This window comes from Talpa occidentalis, unplaced genomic scaffold (assembly GCF_014898055.3).
Source record: "Talpa occidentalis isolate TD23 unplaced genomic scaffold, MPIMG_talOcc4v2.1, whole genome shotgun sequence".
In the NCBI taxonomy this organism is placed as follows: Eukaryota; Metazoa; Chordata; class Mammalia; order Eulipotyphla; family Talpidae; genus Talpa; species Talpa occidentalis.
In genome coordinates this window covers 75867092-75887917 of record NW_026555331.1, presented here as the reverse complement: position 1 = coordinate 75887917, position 20826 = coordinate 75867092, and the positions used below count along the sequence as shown (strand labels likewise).

At 42.4% G+C, this 20826-nt stretch overlaps 1 protein-coding gene across 1 annotated transcript in view; it reads right to left on the bottom strand.

Moving 5' to 3' along the window:
- The window catches only part of GLI3 (GLI family zinc finger 3), a 285419-nt gene that overhangs the window by 74391 nt on the left and 190202 nt on the right, over positions 1-20826 (bottom strand). The window contains exons 5-7 of the mRNA XM_037507112.2: positions 18512-18717; positions 15871-16017; positions 7649-7850 (exon numbers count right to left, since the gene is read on the bottom strand). Of these exons, the coding sequence (XP_037363009.1) occupies positions 7649-7850; positions 15871-16017; positions 18512-18717 (555 nt within the window). The remainder of the gene's footprint in view (positions 1-7648; positions 7851-15870; positions 16018-18511; positions 18718-20826) is intronic.

Sequence of the window (20826 nt, the reverse complement as noted above, 5' to 3'; positions counted from 1 at the left end):
GAAAGAAAATCAATTGGTTAAATGTGTTTTGAACACCATGCTTGTCATATCACTCATTTGTTTGTAAAGATGGAAAGCTTGGTTCATCCAGAATGCCACCTAAAGAATTTCCATCAGTGCCGTCTGGTTACAGAAGCTGATGGATTAACCTCTCCCAGCCGAAATCAGTGATCAATGGGCTTCGATGGAGGAATATTCCAATGGGAGAGCACAGCTCCCTCTTCCAGCTAAACAGCATTAAATGTCTATTAAAGCCCATTATACATGCTAATGCCTGTCACCACTTCATTATGCCACAGGATTTCCCAGGCTACCGTAAGTTCTGAGGAAGCTGCACTATTACCTCAAGATTTATCGACTATCGGCAGTGCCAAATCATTTTTTATGCCAGCATAGTTTAGGAATCAAATCCTCTTAAAAGAATGAAGTGCTCTTAAGGAATTTGCCAATGACTTAAAAATGCATGAAAATTATAATTGCATTCATGAAAATTTCTTTCTTAAATAATAATCATTAAAAAGATGATATATATTCCCCTCATCCTGCTGTGTAATACCCAGAAAGAATCAGAGTTTCTTGTAATGTCAAAGGTAGAATTCATGAAAATTTCCAATCTAGTGGGTTAATTACTATTGCCTTTAAGCGCATTAACTGAGAATATAATAATTACAATAACAAAATCAAACCATTTCAACAAATTTAAGTAATAATTCCAAAGATATACACCATTCATTAATGTGACTACACATTTTGCCTATTTGATACAATCCATAAAGGCAGCTTCAATGGGATTACATTACTATTATTCCTACAGAGAACCCTGCATTACAATAGCTTGCCCATTTAAGACTGAATATCATTAAGAATACCCTAGGAGAATTTCACCAGGCTTGGAGAAACTCCTTTCATTCTGTATTGTATTTCTTTAATAAAAGAAAGCAGAAACATGGTGAAAACAGTCATTGTTCACAGTAAGTTAGAGAGAAATCAGTAATAATATTCCGTTTCTGCAGTGCTATAGTTCTCTGCCAGTGTTTCCGAAAGCAACCATGAATGATTACAGCAAGACTTAGCTAAGGTAGCTGTGTGGATGATTGATAGGGCATTAATCAAAAGATGCATATCTGCCTCAGAATTTGTTCACAAGCTTTCTTCTAATAGCTGATTTCATGTTCACTGAGCTCTATGCCAGTTTGTCCAATTTATTTTTCAGTGTACAAGCCATTCATCAAAAACCACAATGATTTAACACACCCCCCTTTTCCTTTTGGTGAATGAATATTACTAGGTGTAGCTACCTTATCCTGTTCATTAAAAAAAATAACAACAAGAAATAAAAGACCGCACTAGACATATATTTACAATGCGGCATCCTCCACATACCTTTCCAGAACTGCATGGGCCTGCAGGCTTGGGAAAGTGTCCCTCAGGTCATTGATGGCTCTGATTCTGGGAGGCTCAGTATTTGGGGATTCAAAAAGCCAGGACCTACCCAATTAAGAATCAAGACTACTAAAGAAAACGTTTCATAAGGCAGAAGAAGCCCTCAATTGTCTATATAAGCAATTTACAAATGCCAAGAGTCAGGAAGAACAGGGCCATTTTTACTTTTACAGAGCTGAAGGTGAGAAGACAGAAGAGAGGCTCCACATTGAACCTGCCCTCAGATGCTTCTCTCTGACTTGAGCAGACATGGAATGGAGCTGTGAAGGCTTTCAATACATTTGACGAATATGCCCTTTCAGGGTCCCTTTATTGCTGGTAAAACCAAGAGGCATGAAGGAACATTTTCTAAAATCCATATCAACTATTAGACTGTAAGTGATATGAGAATATACACAGAGCAGACAAATGCTTTTCAACCTTCACTGCTTATCCACAATGAGCCTGTAAGGAAATGCTCTCTCCTCCATGGGCAGAGCTGAGAGATGCACACAGCCTACAGGTCACAAAGCTGATTTAGAATTCAATGACAGAAGCAGAAGGTCTTGGCTCTGTCATAGCACTGGTGTACAGAGTTGGGAGCCAAGGTTCCTTTGCTCAGTACAGCCAGCAGGGTTCTCAGGAAGGTTTGGAGGAAGAATCAGGGTCTAGACAATGGCCATAGCACATAGAAGGCAAGAATGATGACCCTTGGTGGTCACTCTGCTTGTCAGTAATTGCAGTGTCCTTCCAGATCTCAGCATGGTTACCTCCATATTGTCACTGGATCCCACCTTAAATGCACATTCTCAGACAGGGAGGCTTCCTGAGATCCTCTGATGCCACCATTAAAACGAGTATGTTCTGCAGCTTCTCACCCACCATTCTCTATTGTTTGACAATTCTTAACATAGCACAGGACATTTTCTGAAACCATATTCTCTCTCCCCCTCTGGAATGTCAGGTCCAAGGAAAGCTTGGTCCTGGCATCTAGTGCCAGAAACACTGCCTGGCACATAGCAGAAACTGAATATTCCGTCAATGAGTGACTGTACAGCGTCCATGTATTCATTTCCAAATGCCTCTGCAACAAGTTGGACAAAAGTAGTGACTTAAAACAAGAGACACTTATCATGTTCTAGCTCTGGGATCAGAAGACTCAAGTGGGGCTTCTGTAGCGTCCAGGCACCTTGCCTGTTCCCGATTCCACAGGCTACCTACATCCTGGGCCCCCACCACTGCCACTCCAACTTTCTACTCTGACTCTAACTCTGACCCCTCTGCCTGCCTCTAATATGGACCCTGTGATCATACCTTGTCCACCTGAACAATCCAGGAGAGCATCCTCATCTCAAAGTCCTTTAATTAATTACTGCTGCAAAATTCCAAGTGCCATGTAAGGCTACATGTTCACAGTTCCCGAAGATGACCACATGGGCACCTTTGAGGGCAATTATTCTTCTAACCACTCTCTCAGCACTCACTTCCAAGAAAGAGATGCTTTCCTCTGAAAACTCTACTTTGAATGTGTCTATGAACAGTATTGCTTAAACAAAGCTAATGTTTAAATTCAATTCTTTCTGCAGAACTTGAGAAGCTGAGACAGACTTGCAAGTTAGAGAGGATGAAACTTTTTTTAAGTAAACTCATCATTACAGACCCCAAAGAGATTGTGTATTCATTCCATAATTTCCTAGAAATAAAAAGCATTATTGTTGTTGAAAAGTTTTATAAATACCTTCCATCTCTGAAGAAGGATGCAGTCTAGTCTGAAACCTGGTCTACCGGAGATTTATTACCTCAAAGTTTTTATATTTCTGTTCACCCTATTCCTCCTGATGGATCACTCAAAGAGACATTAATTTTACATACTGATTTCTGAACTGTCTTCACTTAACATTCTATAAAATATAAAACTATTCTTACAGCTTTTGTTTCTTTTCTAAGTGACTATATAGAAGATGGAGCAAATTAAAAAACAAAGCATTTGTGAGAATACGACTTATAACTGCTATCTATGTTTAACTGCTATCTATGTGTAAACAATATTAGGGGTTTTTATGTTAGATGGCCCAATTCTTCCCAAGCAATGCGGTAACACAGTAACAGGTCTCTTGAAATAAGGGCCTAAAAGTAAGTAGTATAGGGGAAAAACCAGAAATGCTAAGGTCATAAATCTGAAGAATATGGGCTCAATAGTCCCAGACATGGACCTGTCAATATGCAAATGTGCATTCCAAATGGCCAGATGCAATTTGCTAGAGTATTTAAAGGAACAGCTAGAGACTAGTACTCCTTGAAAAGTACTTTATGAAAAACGCTCCCCCAGGACAATAAAGTCATAACATAATAATGAAATATGTGCTCTTTATTTCTTCTCAGGAGCAGGAAAAAAGAAAATTTGGATTTTAGGTCCCTGACTGAAATGTGTATGGTGTCCTGGCCCTTCACAGGTAATTTCCATCCATCCAAATAGATTTATAGTTATTTCTTAAGACAGTAAAATATGTGACAGCATATTTTTCCATGTATGTGGAGGTTTGTGTTTTTTTTTTGAGTCATCATTTAGATATGATGTACATTTGGACATTGTGTTTGAAAAAGTTAGACATAATCAACTTATTGTTTTAATAAGCTAATGGGTTTTGTGAATAAATATTTGTTCTATATTGTGTTTTTATAGCAGCCTAAATTTTTAAGTAAATATAGAAACACAAGAATGGTATTAGGATTCAAGATCGCCATTTGCCTTTTTATCCCTGCATGCTGTAATCACCCTGTCATCTCTATAATTATCAACCCATGGACATACCATGTACTATTCATATAGACTAACTTTCTGAAAACTAGAACAACACATCTACCACACAGAAACTTCCTTTAGCAAAGATGATGATTAGAATTCTAATTACTCATTAAAGAGCCCCTTTATTCATTGGAGAAATGTCTGTTGAGTGGTGTCAAGGTGACTGGGCACGGATGTGGAGGTGAAGTGGGGAGCACAGGCGTGAGCAAGACATATCCAGCCTTCCACCGGTGACCCAGCACTTGAATTTCAGTGAAGGGAAACAAACAGCAAGCTACAATAAGCAAGTAAACATGGAGTTTCAAAGAGTGTTAAATGCTATCCTCCTTTTGGAGAGCAATTATTTGGGAATTATTTGCATGTGAAGGAGGACACCATCACATTTGGAAAAAAAAATCTGAATGTGTCTTTAAACTGTTTAGCATTTTTAGAAACTTAACAGATATCATTACTCTATGCACTATCAATACCAAAAGCAGATGAGACAGGTATTGGAAAATAAGAAAATGTGAATTCAGATGAATTTGGGTAAGTTAAAAAGTCTGGCATTGATGCCCACCAAGGTCCAGGCAAAGACTCGCCTTGCTGATGCATAAAGTCATAAAGCAAGAATAACATTACACTTCTCCCTATCACTGTGAGACAGAAACAGTGATTGCCTTGTATGCACCCTAAACCCTCATTCACTCTAGAGAAAGCTAGCTACTCATTTTAGATTTCTTCAAGTTTCTTCCTGTTCCCTGTTATCCATTGGTTCTATCACGTACTATTCCTCAAGTCAGCTTCTAGATCTCACAAAATTAAACTTAAAATAGGACAAAGAAGACACCAGCATTTCTCTAGTAAAGGACTAGCCACTAGTGCCAATAACACTATGTTAGAAAATATTAACAGAAATCGTCTAAGGTCTTTCACTAAGTAGAAGATGAATTTCCAAGTTATGACAGCACTGTGACCATTTGTGCATTATATTCTAATGTAAGTCCTTTAGGTGCTGGAAAGAGTCAAGATAACGGTGCTGAGGGTAAGAGGTAAGATAAAGGAGAAATAAGAGGAACGAATGCTCACAGGCAATTCAGTGTGAATATCTTCACTGTGCCCAACTGCTACCTCTACTACTTTGATGCTATGATTTCTAGTCACAGATTACAAAGTTCCAGCCAACTGAGATACAGCTAGTGGTGGGCTATGACCCCGGGGATATTTGCTGAGAGTGCACAGCAGTCAGACCACATTTCTGACATGGGTCACCGTCTCAGAGCCAGATGGATGATCACGGAGCGCGCGGGCCAGGTCTGTGGACAACGAGGATCAGTTCTCCTGGGACTCTGCTACTGGTGCCTTCGTCCTGGCACTGCAGAACCATGACAGCTTTAATGAAATGTGTCCCTTTCCAGTATGACAGGTGTCCTGTCTGTACTTTACAAATGTGGAGACAATTTCAGAGAGCAGAAGGGTAAGGGAGGTTTCCATAGCTGGCTGGTGGCAAAACTGGGATCTAAGGACAGACACACCTGACTCCAAAGGCTATACCTGTGACTAGAGTGGCTCATCCTGAAAACCCCCTCAGGCTCCTCCACACATACTGACTGCTATCACGTGGTTATTTGCTTTTCCCCTGTTTCAACACTTCCTTGACTATATTCAAATAAATAGAGCATACAGCATCTATCAAAATGGAGTTTCAGGGCCTCCCTGGTGGCGCAAGGGGTTAAGACGCAACCATTGAAGTTGTCCGCAGCCTCTGCAGCATGAGTTCGATACCCAGCCAGCCAGGGAGCTACCCACATGGCGCAGCTGACCTCTCCTGACTCGCCCGCTGCTCCCCTCAGCAGTGTACTTCTGTCAATCTGCCTGTTCTGTTCCCCACTCTGTCTCTGTTAAATTTTCTCACCCCCCACGCCTCTGGCCTGTACCCCAGCTCTTGTACGCATAAATAAATAAATCTTATAAAAAATGGAGTTTCATAATGTTTACTCAGTGGTTTGTTTGCCAAGGAACATTTATGATAATTGAACAAGAAGTGAAACGATAATAGAAAACATTATGGGAAAAAAATGCTATTTTTCACTTCTGATAAACAGGATATGTTAATACTACTAATTCTTCTCCCCAACCTCCCAAACTGTTGAAGTTTCCCAAATACATATATTCATTGTGAAAGACCCAACAGTTAGCAGCTAAAGCTAATGTCCATTTATAAAATATGACAATAAACAAATCCTCCCTTATTGGGGTGGGGAGTAAAGGGGGAATGGGCCCTCTGGATTATGGTAGAAGTTGCTAGGGCTTTGGTGGTAGTTTGATAACAACACTTAAAGAGAAGTGAACTTATACCCCTCAAGCATACAGTGTTGTAAACCAACATTACCTCAATAAAAAGAATTTAAAAACAAACAAAGTAAAGTTAATGAAAACAAACTTCAGTATCTACTATTTAAAGTAAGAAAATCATCACAGTTTGCAAAAACTAAAGTTTGGAAAGGGTTGCTAGTAAGTGAATTTTTACATTGTTGGCGAAAAACTAAGTGAAAGCTAATACTTATAACTAGGGCCACTTAATTAATTAGCATATGATCTAATTTTATGTCTAAAATAACTGTTAACTAGCACAGTTCAAAACACTGATTAGCTAAAAAAAAAAAAAGCACTGTAAACATACCTCAAATTCATAAATTGGCTTACTTTTAATTCACCACTTATCTACATCAGCCCAAATTTGATCCATTAACAGGGAGAAAAATTTTATAGTAAGCATGTTTACAGAAGTCTGCTTGTACCCCCCCATGCAAGTGCAGACATAGTGCAAAGAAAGTAGCAAAATGCTTTCCCTATGCAGCAAAGGAAGATGATCAAAATAGAGATCTTTCAAATTAAGCTAAAAATACTTAATCAGAAAACAAGGAAATATTCTTCAGCTGGACTTTCTCTGAAAACTCTGCCTGGCAATGCCATCTGCCTTTACATTGTAGCAGACAGAAAGCCCTGCTGTCCCCTTTTCCTTTCTTCCTCTCAAGGTTCCCCCTTGCTCCAGGTAGTAATTTTGGGGAGACAGGACTGATAGCATGACTGATGTTTTGATTTCTGCTTATATTCTTGCTTGAATTGCACAATCAGGTTTCAAGTCAGTTTTTCCTCGAGCATTATGATTAGCAAGGGGCATGTGGGTAAAAAGATTTGCCATTTTATCATATAGCTACTTCTTTATATGGGCTACTGACCCAAGGTCTACAAAAATTTATTTTTGGCCAGTAATTGTCTCTGAGTGCACAGTAGTGATATTTGACCTGCATCCCCAGTCAGGCTCAGCAGCGTGTTGTTTTGTTCTTCCTCACACGCAGTCAGTCCTGCCAGTGTAGGTGCGGTTGAGCACAGACAGTTCATTAAAGAAAAACATAATGGATTTGGGAAAACACATACCTGATTGCACTTGCAGATAAGTGACCATAGGAGCCACTTGCTGAAGAGCTGCTGCGGGAATTATTGAGGATGGTCACCAAGGAGTTGGGAGATGTCCTTATCATGGTCTGAAGGTCAAAGCTATGATCGGACAGTGGTGATATGGACAGTGTGCGTTTTCGGCTCGGCCTGGCTGACAGCCTGGGGCTGGGGAATCTGGTGCCTGTTATATAAACAAAACAGAACCTGATTACCTGCGGTTGGACTCTGTACCTGTTATTTATTGCCTCCTGTGTGGAAGAAGTGAAGGATAAGAAATGGGCAACTTGCAGTGACAAGTACCTCTTCTCCCACTCGTGATCTACTGGCTACAATTGAGGAAATTAGGGAGAAATATTTATCTTCCAGGGGCTTACCTCGAGGGAGCTCTGTTTATTAATGTGCAGGCAAAATGATAAATTGCTAAACAAAAAGGAAAGACTTTTATGTGTTATCCCTCCCATTTCTAGTGATTTATGAATCTGATGGCTGCTTAGATATTCCCATCATTAATTCACCACAAGCGACAAAGACAGTGGTTCCCAGAGTCACACAACAAGCCACTCTCCCCATCCCATCACATACCGGTTTGAGGCAAAGAGCAGAGGAAAAAAGTGAATTGAAGTTCCCAAGATAAAAAAATTTAAATGAATTGAATCCCAAGACAAAAATTCAACTTAGTTATACCCTCATTTTCCTAGGATTTCTGAAGTTATCTGATTCACGGAATACTTAAAGCTTTGCTGAAGCAAATGATAAATACATTATCCTAAATTAACGGTTCTCAATCAGGGAGTAATTTTGCCCCCAGGAGATATGTGACAACATCTGGAGACATTTTGGCTATCACAATTCACAGGGTGCTACTCATATCAAGTGGAAGGTAGAGGCCAGGGTACTGATAAATACCCACAATGCATAGGGCAGCTCCCCATGATGGAAAATTATCTGAGCACAAAAGTGCCAGCGTTGAGGAATCCTCGCCTAACCCCCCATATTCTAAGAGCATAAATTCCAAGCAACATTTAAAATCTTGGGACGTGATTTAACACATTTTTTGAAGGTGTGGCGGGGGACCCTGTAAGAATGAGTGTATTTTGGTTCTCTGGACCTTGCTTCATCAGTCAGACTACCTAGAAATAATGCTTTTATTAGAATTCTTTGCCTTCAAGGAAATTCCACCAATGAAGTCCTAATTTGGAGGTTTGTAGCTCACACTAACAAGCACACCAACCCATGCGATGCATTTTTTTTTTCCTCTTGGGAGACTTAAAAATTGGATACCTATTTACTTTTAATTTGGTAGATATGGGCAATTTGAATTTCAGAACTTAGCTGTGAACATGGCTTACAAGTGCACTCCTGCCTTTTCTAAGGTCACATTTACACTACAGAGTCATCTAGCTAAAATGTAATGAAAGAATGAGAACATAATCCCACTAGATATGAAGCAAATGAAACATGACTACCTTTCAGTAATAATGGAAGGTTTCTATTTTTTAACATGGGTAGACCTGGTTACAGGGACATGGCAATTTTGTTGTACCCAAGTAACAGAAGTAGAAGGTAAGCTTTTTTTTTTTTTTTTTAAGAATTTATTTATTAATTTATTTATTTATACAAGCACTGGGTACAGTCAGAAGCACGGGAAGGTGAGAGAATTCACCAGAGACAGGGCAGGGAACAGAACAGGCAGACTAACGAAATAACTGCTGAGGGGAGCAGCGGGCACAGCAGGAAGAGGTCTGTGTGCCATGAGGAACCCTCACTGGCGGCCAGGGATCGAACCAGCGCTGCAGAGGCTGCGGGCAGCTTCATAGCCCAGCGCTCAACCGCTGCGCCACCGGGGGACGCCCCCTTTTTTAAAAAAATATATTTAAAGGGTAGGTTTATTAGGGAAAGGGAAAGGAAAGTAAAAGACACTTGCATAGACACAAGCAGGCAGGAAGAACTGCACCAAAGGAACAGGTTTGCTGAGAGAGGCCTGCATAGTTGCAGGCAGGCAGCCATGAGGAAAGCGGCCTCTGCTGAGGGAGGTCAGTGAAGAGAAGTCCCGGCTTGGTACAGGTCACAGGCAGGCAGAAAGCTGCTGCCCTGCAGGAGAGAGCTAGTGAAAAGAAGCACCTGCATAGTCACAAGTGGGCAGAAGGAGTGCTGCCAGAAGGTAAGGCCTCTTTAGAAAAAAATTATAGGCTCCTTGTCTCCAGAAAATTCACTGGAAATATTTTCTTCATCAGAGATACACTTTGACACATGTTAAAGTCCAATATGCCTTGAGACAATTTAATGAAACTCAACAGATGCATATGAAAGTCAATGTAAATAATATTATATAAATACATTAAGCTTTATAGTAAATGCAAAGTAAATTACAAACTACAACTGAAGTGTCAGTACCATCCACGTGTAAATACTGGAAACTGATTTGAGAGACAAAAATTGGACCACTCAAATTTGTCTTTTAGGCATATTTAAAATGGGTTTCTTCACTTAGAATAGTTTCACTATGAGCCTGATTTAGGGTATTTGAGTACACAAATATCACTATCGATAATGTACACATCTTTCAGTGTTTAATTCAGCATCTTTTTTTATTATGAAGCTGCTTCACACATAAATGTTTCACATTTACTTACTATGAGAGGCTTATTTCATTACAGAATTTTCTCAGTGAAGAATACATTCTACTTCCAAATACTTCTGAGGCTTATCGTCGACTTCCATAGAACCTTCCCTGCTCCATGTGACTCAGTGACCACTGGCAGAGTTAGAAACAAGTCATTCTAAGTAGAGTTTATCCCTGGAGCACCTCCAGTTATTTAAATCACTAACTAGAGAGGTCGTGTGATGCTCTAAAACACTGGAGACCTCTGTCTCCCTCATCTCTTCCATGAGATTTGCAGGTTGGTACAATTGCCTGGTATTTTTCCTCCAAGACATATTCTAATTTAAGTCACTTTTCACTAATATCACTAGTATGATTTTCATGAGTCCTTATCTCTAAAATGTTTCTTTTAGGGATTACCTGCTCCCCTATATTTTAAGGTTACTCTAATCCTGAAAGGAAGAACTGGAACCACAAAATAGACTTGTTCATTCTCACTTGCAACATACAGACACCCCATCCCGCAGCTGGCTGAAACCCACATGTGCCCACTGTTGGCACATTTGATTCTGAAATAGGTGTTGTGGTTTCTGCAGAGCTGTAACGATAGAGCAGAGTGACCAGCTACACACCACCGGCCCTGCCCTTCAAGTACACTTAGAATGAAGGAATTTAAAATCGTTTAGCTTTTCCACTGAAAAAGTTTCCTGTAACTGAATTCCTGGGAACTCTTCTAATGTTCTGTCCAACTAAATGCTTTTCAGTTATTTTAGAGGAAAGAAATATAATACTTTACGCCCCTAAAATATACTCTTTTCAACCTCCTATTAACAAGGAAGAGAGTCAGAATTTTGGGTCAGCAACAGGAATCTTTGTGGAAGGGAACTGCTAAAACACAAGGTGAGCATTTGCAGAACAGCTGCAAAAGAGGTAGCCAGTTCTTCACTGCTCACTCTTCTACCTCCTCAGATGTAAGTGGAGAGATCTCATTGTTCCAACGCAAATCGCTCCAATCTGGCTTTCTGTTAATTGTTTTGTTTATTCTAATAAAAAATTCTGACAAAGAAAAAGGAGGTTTCTCTTTATGTGATGAACGATAGGACATCTAAATTCCTACTTAATGACAATCAATTTACCATATACTCTGGCAAATTAAAATTCCTTTAATTAGTTTTTACAAAGTAAAAGGGTAGCTTCATCCTTTATTTAGATAAAAACCGCCACTGCCTGACTAAACATATTCTCATCAAACAGAGGAAGGTAATATGTGCTGACCTTCCAAGGATTCTCTCTTCTTTTAATTCTTTATTTGCCGATTTTAAATAACTAATTTGCATAATAACACTGAACTTTTTCCCCCCCAACATCGCTAATTGAAATGTGGTTATGATGAATCTGTAATGTAAGCTCTCTATTCTACAAAGCCTGAAAAAAAAAAATCCTACTGAACATGTAACTCTGTTACTTTGTGTGTGGTAATGAATTCCTCAATGGAAAACAACACAAACTGTAGAAAAGGACTCTGGCTTTCAGGGATGAATAGTTTGGTGTGCATTTCACTGATGATGCTTCAGGGTCACTTTCTGGCAAATGGACCTCAAAGAATCTGAATAAATGAGAATTCTTAGATGTTCTGAAATGTGATAATCATAGGCTCATTTATCTATATGTCTAGATAAGTAACCCAAAGGAATCACCGTAAGCCTCAAGAGATACAAAAATAAGTAACATAAAATGCAGCAAATGATGCTATTTTCTTCCACTGCCATGAACTGAAAGTAGCTCCTTCTGGTGTGGAAATGGTTTTTATTTTTCCTAGATAAAAGATCTCAGTGAAATGTAATTTTTAATGAAAATTAAACTTAAAAAATGAAATAAAAATTAAATCAATTTTTGGACCATAAAAATCTATAAAACCAAGGAAGGAATGACTAGCATCCATGTAATGAAACATATTCCCTTATCTTGTTATCAAGACAATCAGGACAGGACTGTTTTTGGCTATCAGATTATAATCCCCTGCATTTTCCAGCTCATGGGTAAACGAGGAATGAGTGAAACAAGCAATCCCAGTGCACAGGGCAGGTTCACTATCAATTTGGCAGATGGATAGAGAGAGTCCTGGAGCCCTCAGCATGCGTGCCCTACTATGTCGTAGTTGGCAGGACTGTTTGACGCAAGCAGGTATGGAGCCCTCTGAGACTTGGGGAGGGGTTGAGGGGTGGCCGGCCATGAAAAGATGGTACTCGGTGGCCGGACTCCTCGCCCATTGGGTATCTCCTCATGAATGGCCAGAGACAGACAGATCCCTGTGGCTGTTGGAACGGGCCCTGTGCAGAATAGAAGAGACTTGGACAGACACAGTACCCACGAGGCGGCAGGGGCTATGGGATAGGTTTTTCTCACTGCTCTGCGAGAGTCTGTGCAGAAAGAAGACTCCAAGGCCTGGCAATTCCTGGTTGAGACACAGGCCCAGAGAAAACATGAGAGGTTTCTGGAGGAAGAGATCCAGAGAGTGACCACCCAATCCAGAGATGTCAGATTCCTTCTCCAGAGAGGAAGAGGAGGCTGGTCCTGAGCTCCAGCCTCACCCTGTGATGACTCAGAAAATGAAGCACCAGCAGCCCATGGCCCCAGGGGTCAGGCTGCTGGGCCACCAGGGATGGTGGAGTTCACCACGAATGGCCCATACATCCAAGTGGAACTGGTGGACTTGGGCAAACAGTTCTGTCAAAAACCAGGAGAACCCTTGGCAGCCTGGTTGCTGTGCTTGTGGGACCTGGGGGTGGACGCAATGGTTTGCACAACACAGGTGATGGAGAAACTGGCCTCAGGGACCCTGTAGCCATTGTTTAGACAGAGGCTACAGAACAGCTGGCCACTGTGGCCTGGGTGACAACTCCCTGTTGAATTGGGTAGTGGCTGCTGTGTGAACAGTTTGGGCCAATTCAGGATATGTGCCAGAGTCTGTGAGGAAGTGACAAACATGCTGAACGCCAGTACATGCTGGTGCGGGTACTTAGTGAACAGGGAATGCAGCAAGCTGTTTAAATGCTCATGGCCCTGACGACAAGCATTTCACGGCAGGAATGAGGGATGTGGTATTGAAAAATGCCCCCTCGGGCCCTTTTGGGTCCCTTATGGCAATCCTGGTACCCTAAGTGAAAGGCTGAATATGTGCCATTCACCACAATGGTAGCCAGCTCGGGTGACGTCAAGAGCCGGTGCTCTCAGAAGGGAATACAGGGAGTTGAAAAACCAAAAAGGATGTCAAAAAAGGCAAGGACGCCTCTTAAAGTCACCTGTACCCAGATGTGGACAGATCTGGCGAAAGCAGGTATAGATCACGCTAAATTACATGCACAGTCCAATGCATATTTGTTAGAGCTACGGAGACAATTTTGAGGAGATCTGAGTTCACACCATGACAAGATGGGATGCTGTGAAGGGGGAGGCTGGGAACTCCAGGTCCCAGGCACATGCATTGTGCTTGGAGGACAACTTGTTGCTGACCCCGGCCCAGGGCGGAGGCCGCCCTGTCTGCTTTTGAATAGGGTGGCATGAAGGCCAAGGAACCCATACACAGGGGACGGGAAGGGAACAGAGGCCACAAGCGGAGTTTGTTATCCATGAGTACCCATGTGCACATGAAAAAGAGCTGGCTTTAGTTCAGGGGTCTGCTTGTTATACTGACGGCTGTGGAGGCCAGAGTGTCAAGGTGACAGCAGTGAGACCACACTTGGGGATTTGGCGATTACCCTTAAAGGGGTATAAAGTGTATGTGTCATCAATCCTGGCGTACATCCTGGGTGTGGACGTGCTCCATGCCTGTGGCTACAAACCATCGCTGGAGAGTTTTGACTTAGGGTACGTGTGGTAAAGGCAGCGTGGTATGGACATACTAGGCATTAGCCCATACAACTGCCAGTCCCTAGGTGAGTGACCAATATTAAACACTATGGACTGCCAGGTGGCCAAGAAGAGATTACAGGCCTAACAGCAGAGCTGGAGAAAGTGGGCACTGTGCGTGCTGCCCATATTTATAATCCCTATAATTTGCCCATGTGGCCGGTGAAAAAGCCTGATGGCTCTTGGCGTGTGATGGTAGAATACTGTGAGTTGAATACAGTAGTTCACCCCTTGCACGCAGCAGAGCCTTCAGGGGCAGACTGGATGGCTGGTTTGAGCCATGAGCTGGGCACATATATCTTTGTAGCCAATCTGGCTAACGCCCTCTTTACCTATAGCACCAGAGACAGTCAAGACCAGTTTGCCTTCTCATGGGAAGGCCAGCAGTGGACATTCATTGTGCTTGGTGCGGACACTAAACGAGAGGTGCAGGAAAGGTGGCCTGGCTCCTGTGGAGGTGTTGCTGCTTTCTACCTCTGCTCCCATCCAGCTGCAAATACAGACTTTACATTTTGTTTAAGCCTGAGTTTGAGCAGCAGGAGGACAATATTTTATTGCCATCCCTGACTGGGTTAGATCTGGGACAGACTATGGGCTGGGTATGGCCTTGGACAGTAAAGGATCCCTGTATGTGTTGGGAGGCCTCCATCGTCCCTTGGAGATGTGGCCTGGAGGTCGATTTACAAGTAACACCATGGTGACTAGGCAGTGGCTACCATGGGCACGTGTTACCTCCCTGTAGTGGCAGATCAGAAGGCAAGAGTAAATGGAACATTTGTGTTGACTTTGTGGCCTATTATGAGCTTGCCTTTCTTGTTGCATGTAGAGCCTCTGATGCCTCTATGCTGGGAAAGCGCATGCAGTTCTTGCAACCTGGGAGGCCACTGTTGCCAGCTATGGTGTTGTCTATGACCAAAAAGTTGGCTTATAAACTGCCAAATGGGAGGCATCTCCCATTGCTGGTGCCAATAACTTCTTTAACTTTTTGTCCCTAGGTTCATATACTCTTAACATCTAAGTAGATGTGGTTGTATTAGTTGTATTCACTTTGCAGTCTGTTACAGTTTGTATTATTTTTGTGGGTCATGGGTACAGTGTTCCACATTTACCAAGGGAATCCTGTCGAAGAACAAAGTGTAAATTGCACTGCAAAAAAACGTTGAGGGGGTGGGTTGTAGGGTAAATGAAGTTACCAGGCTTTTTCTGCCCTCCTGCCATGAGGTGCACCTGTAATTATGGACACCTGGGCCCAGAGAGCACCGGGCATGTGCATATGTAAATAGAGACACCTGTGCCAAGGGGCCAGGGGCTATAAAGGCTGTGTCACTCTGAGGCAGGAGGACAGAGGAGAGAAGATAGCCAGAGATATGCTGAGAGAGAAAGCTGGTCTGTCTGTCCTGGTTCAGCAGAAAAGACCTGTAAAAATCTACAGAAGGCTCCAAAATTCTCTTTTCACCTGGTAGAACTGAAGATGAACTTACCCAGCCTGGGATGGTTGCAAAACACCCAGGATGGCCAAATCCATGGACACTTCCTAGAAAATCAAGGGACCTAGAACACCAGATATTGATGGTTCCTCCTACTCTAGTTGGAAAGTTAAGATGATCACCTGATCTTTACCCCTTCCTCTCCATTTCATGAGCTAGCACCTGCCACCCTCAGCCCCACGGCAAACAGCCCCCACACTTACTATCCATGGCATGCAGGTACTCCATGTGGATGGCCCCAGCACCCGCGGTGGCAGCCGAGGGGATGATGTCTGCGTAGGGGCTGCGCTGGCCGGCCAGCAGGGCCATCTGATGGTAGTATTCAGCTGGGCTGACTCCAGCGTGGGGGGCTAGAGGAGAAGACAGGGGAAGTGTGGGTACTGATGGGAAGGAAACAAGAGAAGCTTTCTAGACACATCCCTGATCCATCTGTCATGTGGCCCATATTAGCAATTCCTTTATGCTCGCCCTAGTGAAATTCCTTTAACTCAAATTGTGCTTTCACTGAAGTCCAGAAGATATCCTTTGGTTGAAAATGAGATTGAAGTAAGAGAATAGGAAAAATGAAATACATTATAAAATATTTGAAGTTAAAGAAATCACCAAGAATTCAAAATGATTAAGATGTATGTGCACACACTCATCCCTATGCCTCCCTTCCTATATCCACTCGCTCTATGTTCACATTTCTTATAATAGACAACTGTTGATTTCTTTCCACACACGCTTAAAAGACCTCCCTACCCTTCTGACTGGAGTGTCTGAGACAGCTCTCACTACTGTGAGGACCGGGGGTTTGTAAATGAAAAAGAGCACGGTTTAATAACACATGATTGAATGATAAACTGCAATTTTGTGTTCCATAATTTAAAAGCTCTTTTTTTTTTCATTACAAAATCAAAAAAGAAAATATACCTATCAATCTGGAGCAATTTACTGGCAAGAGTCAGCGCTATAGGAGTGGGTAATCATCAGTTTCCACCTGCCAATTTCATTGCACAACTGGCAAGATTCTGCAGCAGTTCTGAGGGTAGTCTCCAGATCAGGAAGGTCTGGATGCAAATCCCAGCTCCCCACTTCTCATTTTGGATGTCCAGATGTACCCACAGTACTTAGCACATGGCATTCAATCAATAAAGGTGAGTTTTGCTATTACTCTGTGCAAATACCAGCACTCTAGCACTAGGTCTGTGTATGTTTTACATTTTGTGTCCATAAAGATATATGTGTATGTGGAGAGGGAGAGAGAAACATTAGTGATTTGACATTATTTTGTTATTAACTGGACACCTGAGAGGCAGGAAGAGGAAAGCAGAACACTCAAAGAATGTGTTATTCGTACTCATCATTAAATACTAAGGAAAGCAGATGACAACTTGCTTTAACTAGAGAGTCCACTTTCCGCTGGCCCATCTGAATTTCCACAAGCCAAGCATAATTCCAAGTCTGTGGCTGGCTAGCCTCCCTGATCCCTCTCCCTCTGTCTCATTGTTAGTCATTTCCAGAAACACTCAAGAACTCTGCAGAGGTTACTCTCCACTTTTTCCATTTTAAAACCAAATCCAAAATACGAATCCTGTCCAAATGGCAAAACTCACCCCTTAGATACCTTAAAGTATATTCACCACACTGAAAAAGAAGGGAAAAACAGCCTGCCACTGTTACTGGAGCACAGCTACTTCTGGATTTCAGCTGAGTGGACACTTGCTGAGTGTTGCTTCCCACCTACAACTGCTGCTGCTGATAGTCAGCCTCGGAAATTCACTGATTGGAGAATGAGGACACGAAGGAGTCATATCAAACACTGCTCAGTGAGGTGGAGGGCATAGTGTGTCTCTGTGTTTTGACAGAAGCACCACCAGATTGTGGTCTGCTACAGAGAACTTTTGTAATTAACATCGCTTATGCAATTCTGGACCTTAATTCCTGTTTCAGCACTTGTGGACAAAAGTGAGTCTGTGCATGCGTGCATGAGATGGGAAACACTCTTCCCATTTTATAATTTGACAGTTGCAAAATAAACAGTTCCAATTAAAAAGTCATATGAAAATTAATTAACTGGGAAGCTAATAGAACCAACAGGAATTTAGTCCTTGAGAGTTTAAAATGAGCACCAAGTTGAAACGGCATTACAATCAAATTTCTTTTGTTTCCTCACAACATCCCTTTCTTCATTTGGCAAGGTCAGGTCAAAGACACAGGCGTGTGCAACAGGTCTGCACCTTCATGTTCTCTAGGACCTTCTACTCAGAGTGTGGGCCATGGACCAGCATCTCTCACTCCACCTGGGAACTTTCCCAAAGTGTCCCCTCTCGGGTCGCACCCCAGCCCGCTCCACAAGAAATGACGCTGTATCACCATCTGTGTGAGGTACGCACACTGGAGCTTGAGGGATGCTGCTCTAACAGACATATCTGTACACATATGCCTCTCAGAACAGAAAGGTGTTCCGAAAGTTGTGAGAATGGCTACAGGGTCAGGTTAAACATGCGTGCAGCAAAGAATAGGACATGGTCAAGAGCAAAGACTTTAGAGTTACTGAGTTCTGACTTTGGGATCTACCTCCGCCACTTACAAGCCAATGGACCAGGATGCAAGTTACTTGACCCCTCTTCCCCTTGCTAGCCAAACCTGAAGATGGAGATAACATTACCACCCAAGGAGGTGTCACAACCCTGAATTGAAAGCATGCTCTTAAAGGACTTAGCACTGTGTCTCGCCATAGACAACAAACATTAGAGCAACTGAATTCCACAGCCCAGGTACAGACAGGGTGGGGATGGGAGAAGGGAGAAGGGAGGTAGCGAGATAATTAGAAGCAGAAAGGGTTGGTCTGAGACTTACCATCTGTGGGGCTCAGGCCCCGGGCTGCTGAGATCATGGAGAGGGACGGGCTGCTGTGCAGAGACCGGATGTAGTCCATATAAGGGTTGATGTAGGGATGTGGAGGGCTGAAGGGGGAGTCAGATGCTGCAGCAGGATTCCGGTGCGGGGAGATCCTAATGAAGGGTAGGTCCGAATACGTTGGGCTACTAGATAAGGCAGAAGGCCTAGGTAAAAAGAAAACCAAACACAAGAGGATGTGAGACTGGTATCTCTAGAGGCAGAGGCTAGCTGTGAAAGAAAATATATAAAATGAACTCCAAGTGTGTTAGGGAAAAAATTGTCAGAGACATACATTTCAGTACCATTACCTTAAAATCATGGTGACATAATACAGGTAGAACCCTGCTCTACATTTATCTGGGCAAAGGACATTTTCCTTTGAGAAATGTCATGGCACTATGAATATAGGAAAATTAAAGTCAGCCTTTGGCTTTCCTGAGAAGAAATTCTAAATAGCAGGTACCATAAAGTTACCTCTGATGAAATGCAGCCATTTTCAATAAAATGGGGGGAATTTGAAAAAAAAAATTCTATGTAGCAAAATAAATGAGAAGGATAAAAACAGATACTGGATATTCATATAGCCATTTGATGTGAAATACTTTCAAAAACTGCTTGGACATCAACAAACACCCTGAGGACTCTGAGGTTAAGAGGAAGAGGGAGAAGCAGGGCCACAAGGATGGTGGTGGAGGAAAAAGAGGAATGGAAATGGAGGTAAATGGCTGGGGCTCTGGTGAAGCATGAAGCTGGCTCTGAAACAAGGCCAAGATTAGAATAAGTTAAGGATAAGGTCTTAGAATCCTGAGAGTAGGATCGTAAAATGTCACAGTGGAAACAGCCATTCTTGACTTCCTCCATTCCCTGTTAACAGAGATATCCTGGCCCCTGGGTCAGTCCATTGCTGGGTGGCAGGGATGGTAAGAGTTTGTTCTTATGGAGCTGGAATCGACCTCCCCAATCTGTCCTTGTTCTGCCCTCTGCAAATCCCAGACTAATGGGAGAAGATTCACGATCCTCTGTTCTGTAGCAACAAGGCTGGCAAGGACAAGTACATGGCAAAGGCACAGACTGAAGACTGAGGGCAGGTGGCATATGCACAGATGCACAGGCACAGGGACCAAGGAAAGAAAAGTCACCTCTCACTATCAGCCTCAGAGAACCGCAAAGGGCGGGGGAGGAGGAGAGTTTCCCACAAATAAAAAATGACTAATTGCAAAAGTCTGCAAGCAACATGAAATTAAACACTTTATATAGCCTTGCATGAGCTCCATTGCCAGGCAGCTTTCTCTTATACTCATTTTTCAAGTGATGTCCTGATTAGCCAAGTTCAGTGAACAATCGATAATTAAGTACTCCTGGGCTGAGAAGTTGGAAAAGATTGAGATTTTGCTCGAGCTGGGTTCCGAGAAACTGCAGGTAAATGTGGACTTTGGCTAAGGAGACACTCCATGTCCTGACTCTCCCCCAGGGACCTTTTTCCCAAGTCACCATGAAGGCCCTGGCGACCATCAATCCCCAAGACCTAACTCTGGGAGAAGCCAGCTCCACCAAGTGCATACCACGTTTCTAGAATGACCAGTGTTGGAATCCCCTCTGGCCTCCTCGCAGCTTCTTGAATAGAAAATGTTCTGTGTGGATAATCCAGTGAACTGGCTACAACAGGCTAAACAACTCGTGCTCTCCATTTTCCCATTCATGGAGGGCAGATCCATAAAAAGGAGAGGCTGTGAAAGAGACAGATCTACCGAGAACAGCAAATTCCCCTTATGCCACTGGCTTTAGGAGTGAAATGAAAGGGAGGGGAAACACGTTTTCTCATCATGTCTCCTAAAGCAAAGCTGCTTTGTGGCGGGTGCGGGCCCATTGCCCTGTGAGAATATAATCTTGGAGAAAGCCAGCTCCACCAAGTGCACAACACAGGCACTGAAATAAATGAAACCCAAGATCAGATAATGAATTTTTTCCCCAGTAGAAAATAAAGGAGGTTGAAATATGGTAGGAAGAGAGGATTTTCTCACTTGTTCCTACTTACTCATCATTCTGTTTGAACTTAAAAGAAACGAAGCTTTTATTTGTTATTCAGACATCAACTTTTTTTTTTTTTAAAGAACTCTTTTTTTTTTTTTTAAAGATTTATTCATTTATTTATACAAGCACTGGGTACAGTCAGAAGCGCGGGAGGGTGAGAGAATTCACCAGAGCCAGAACGGAGAACAGAACAGGCAGACTGATGAAGTACACTGCTGAGGGGAGCAGTGGGCTGCAGCAGC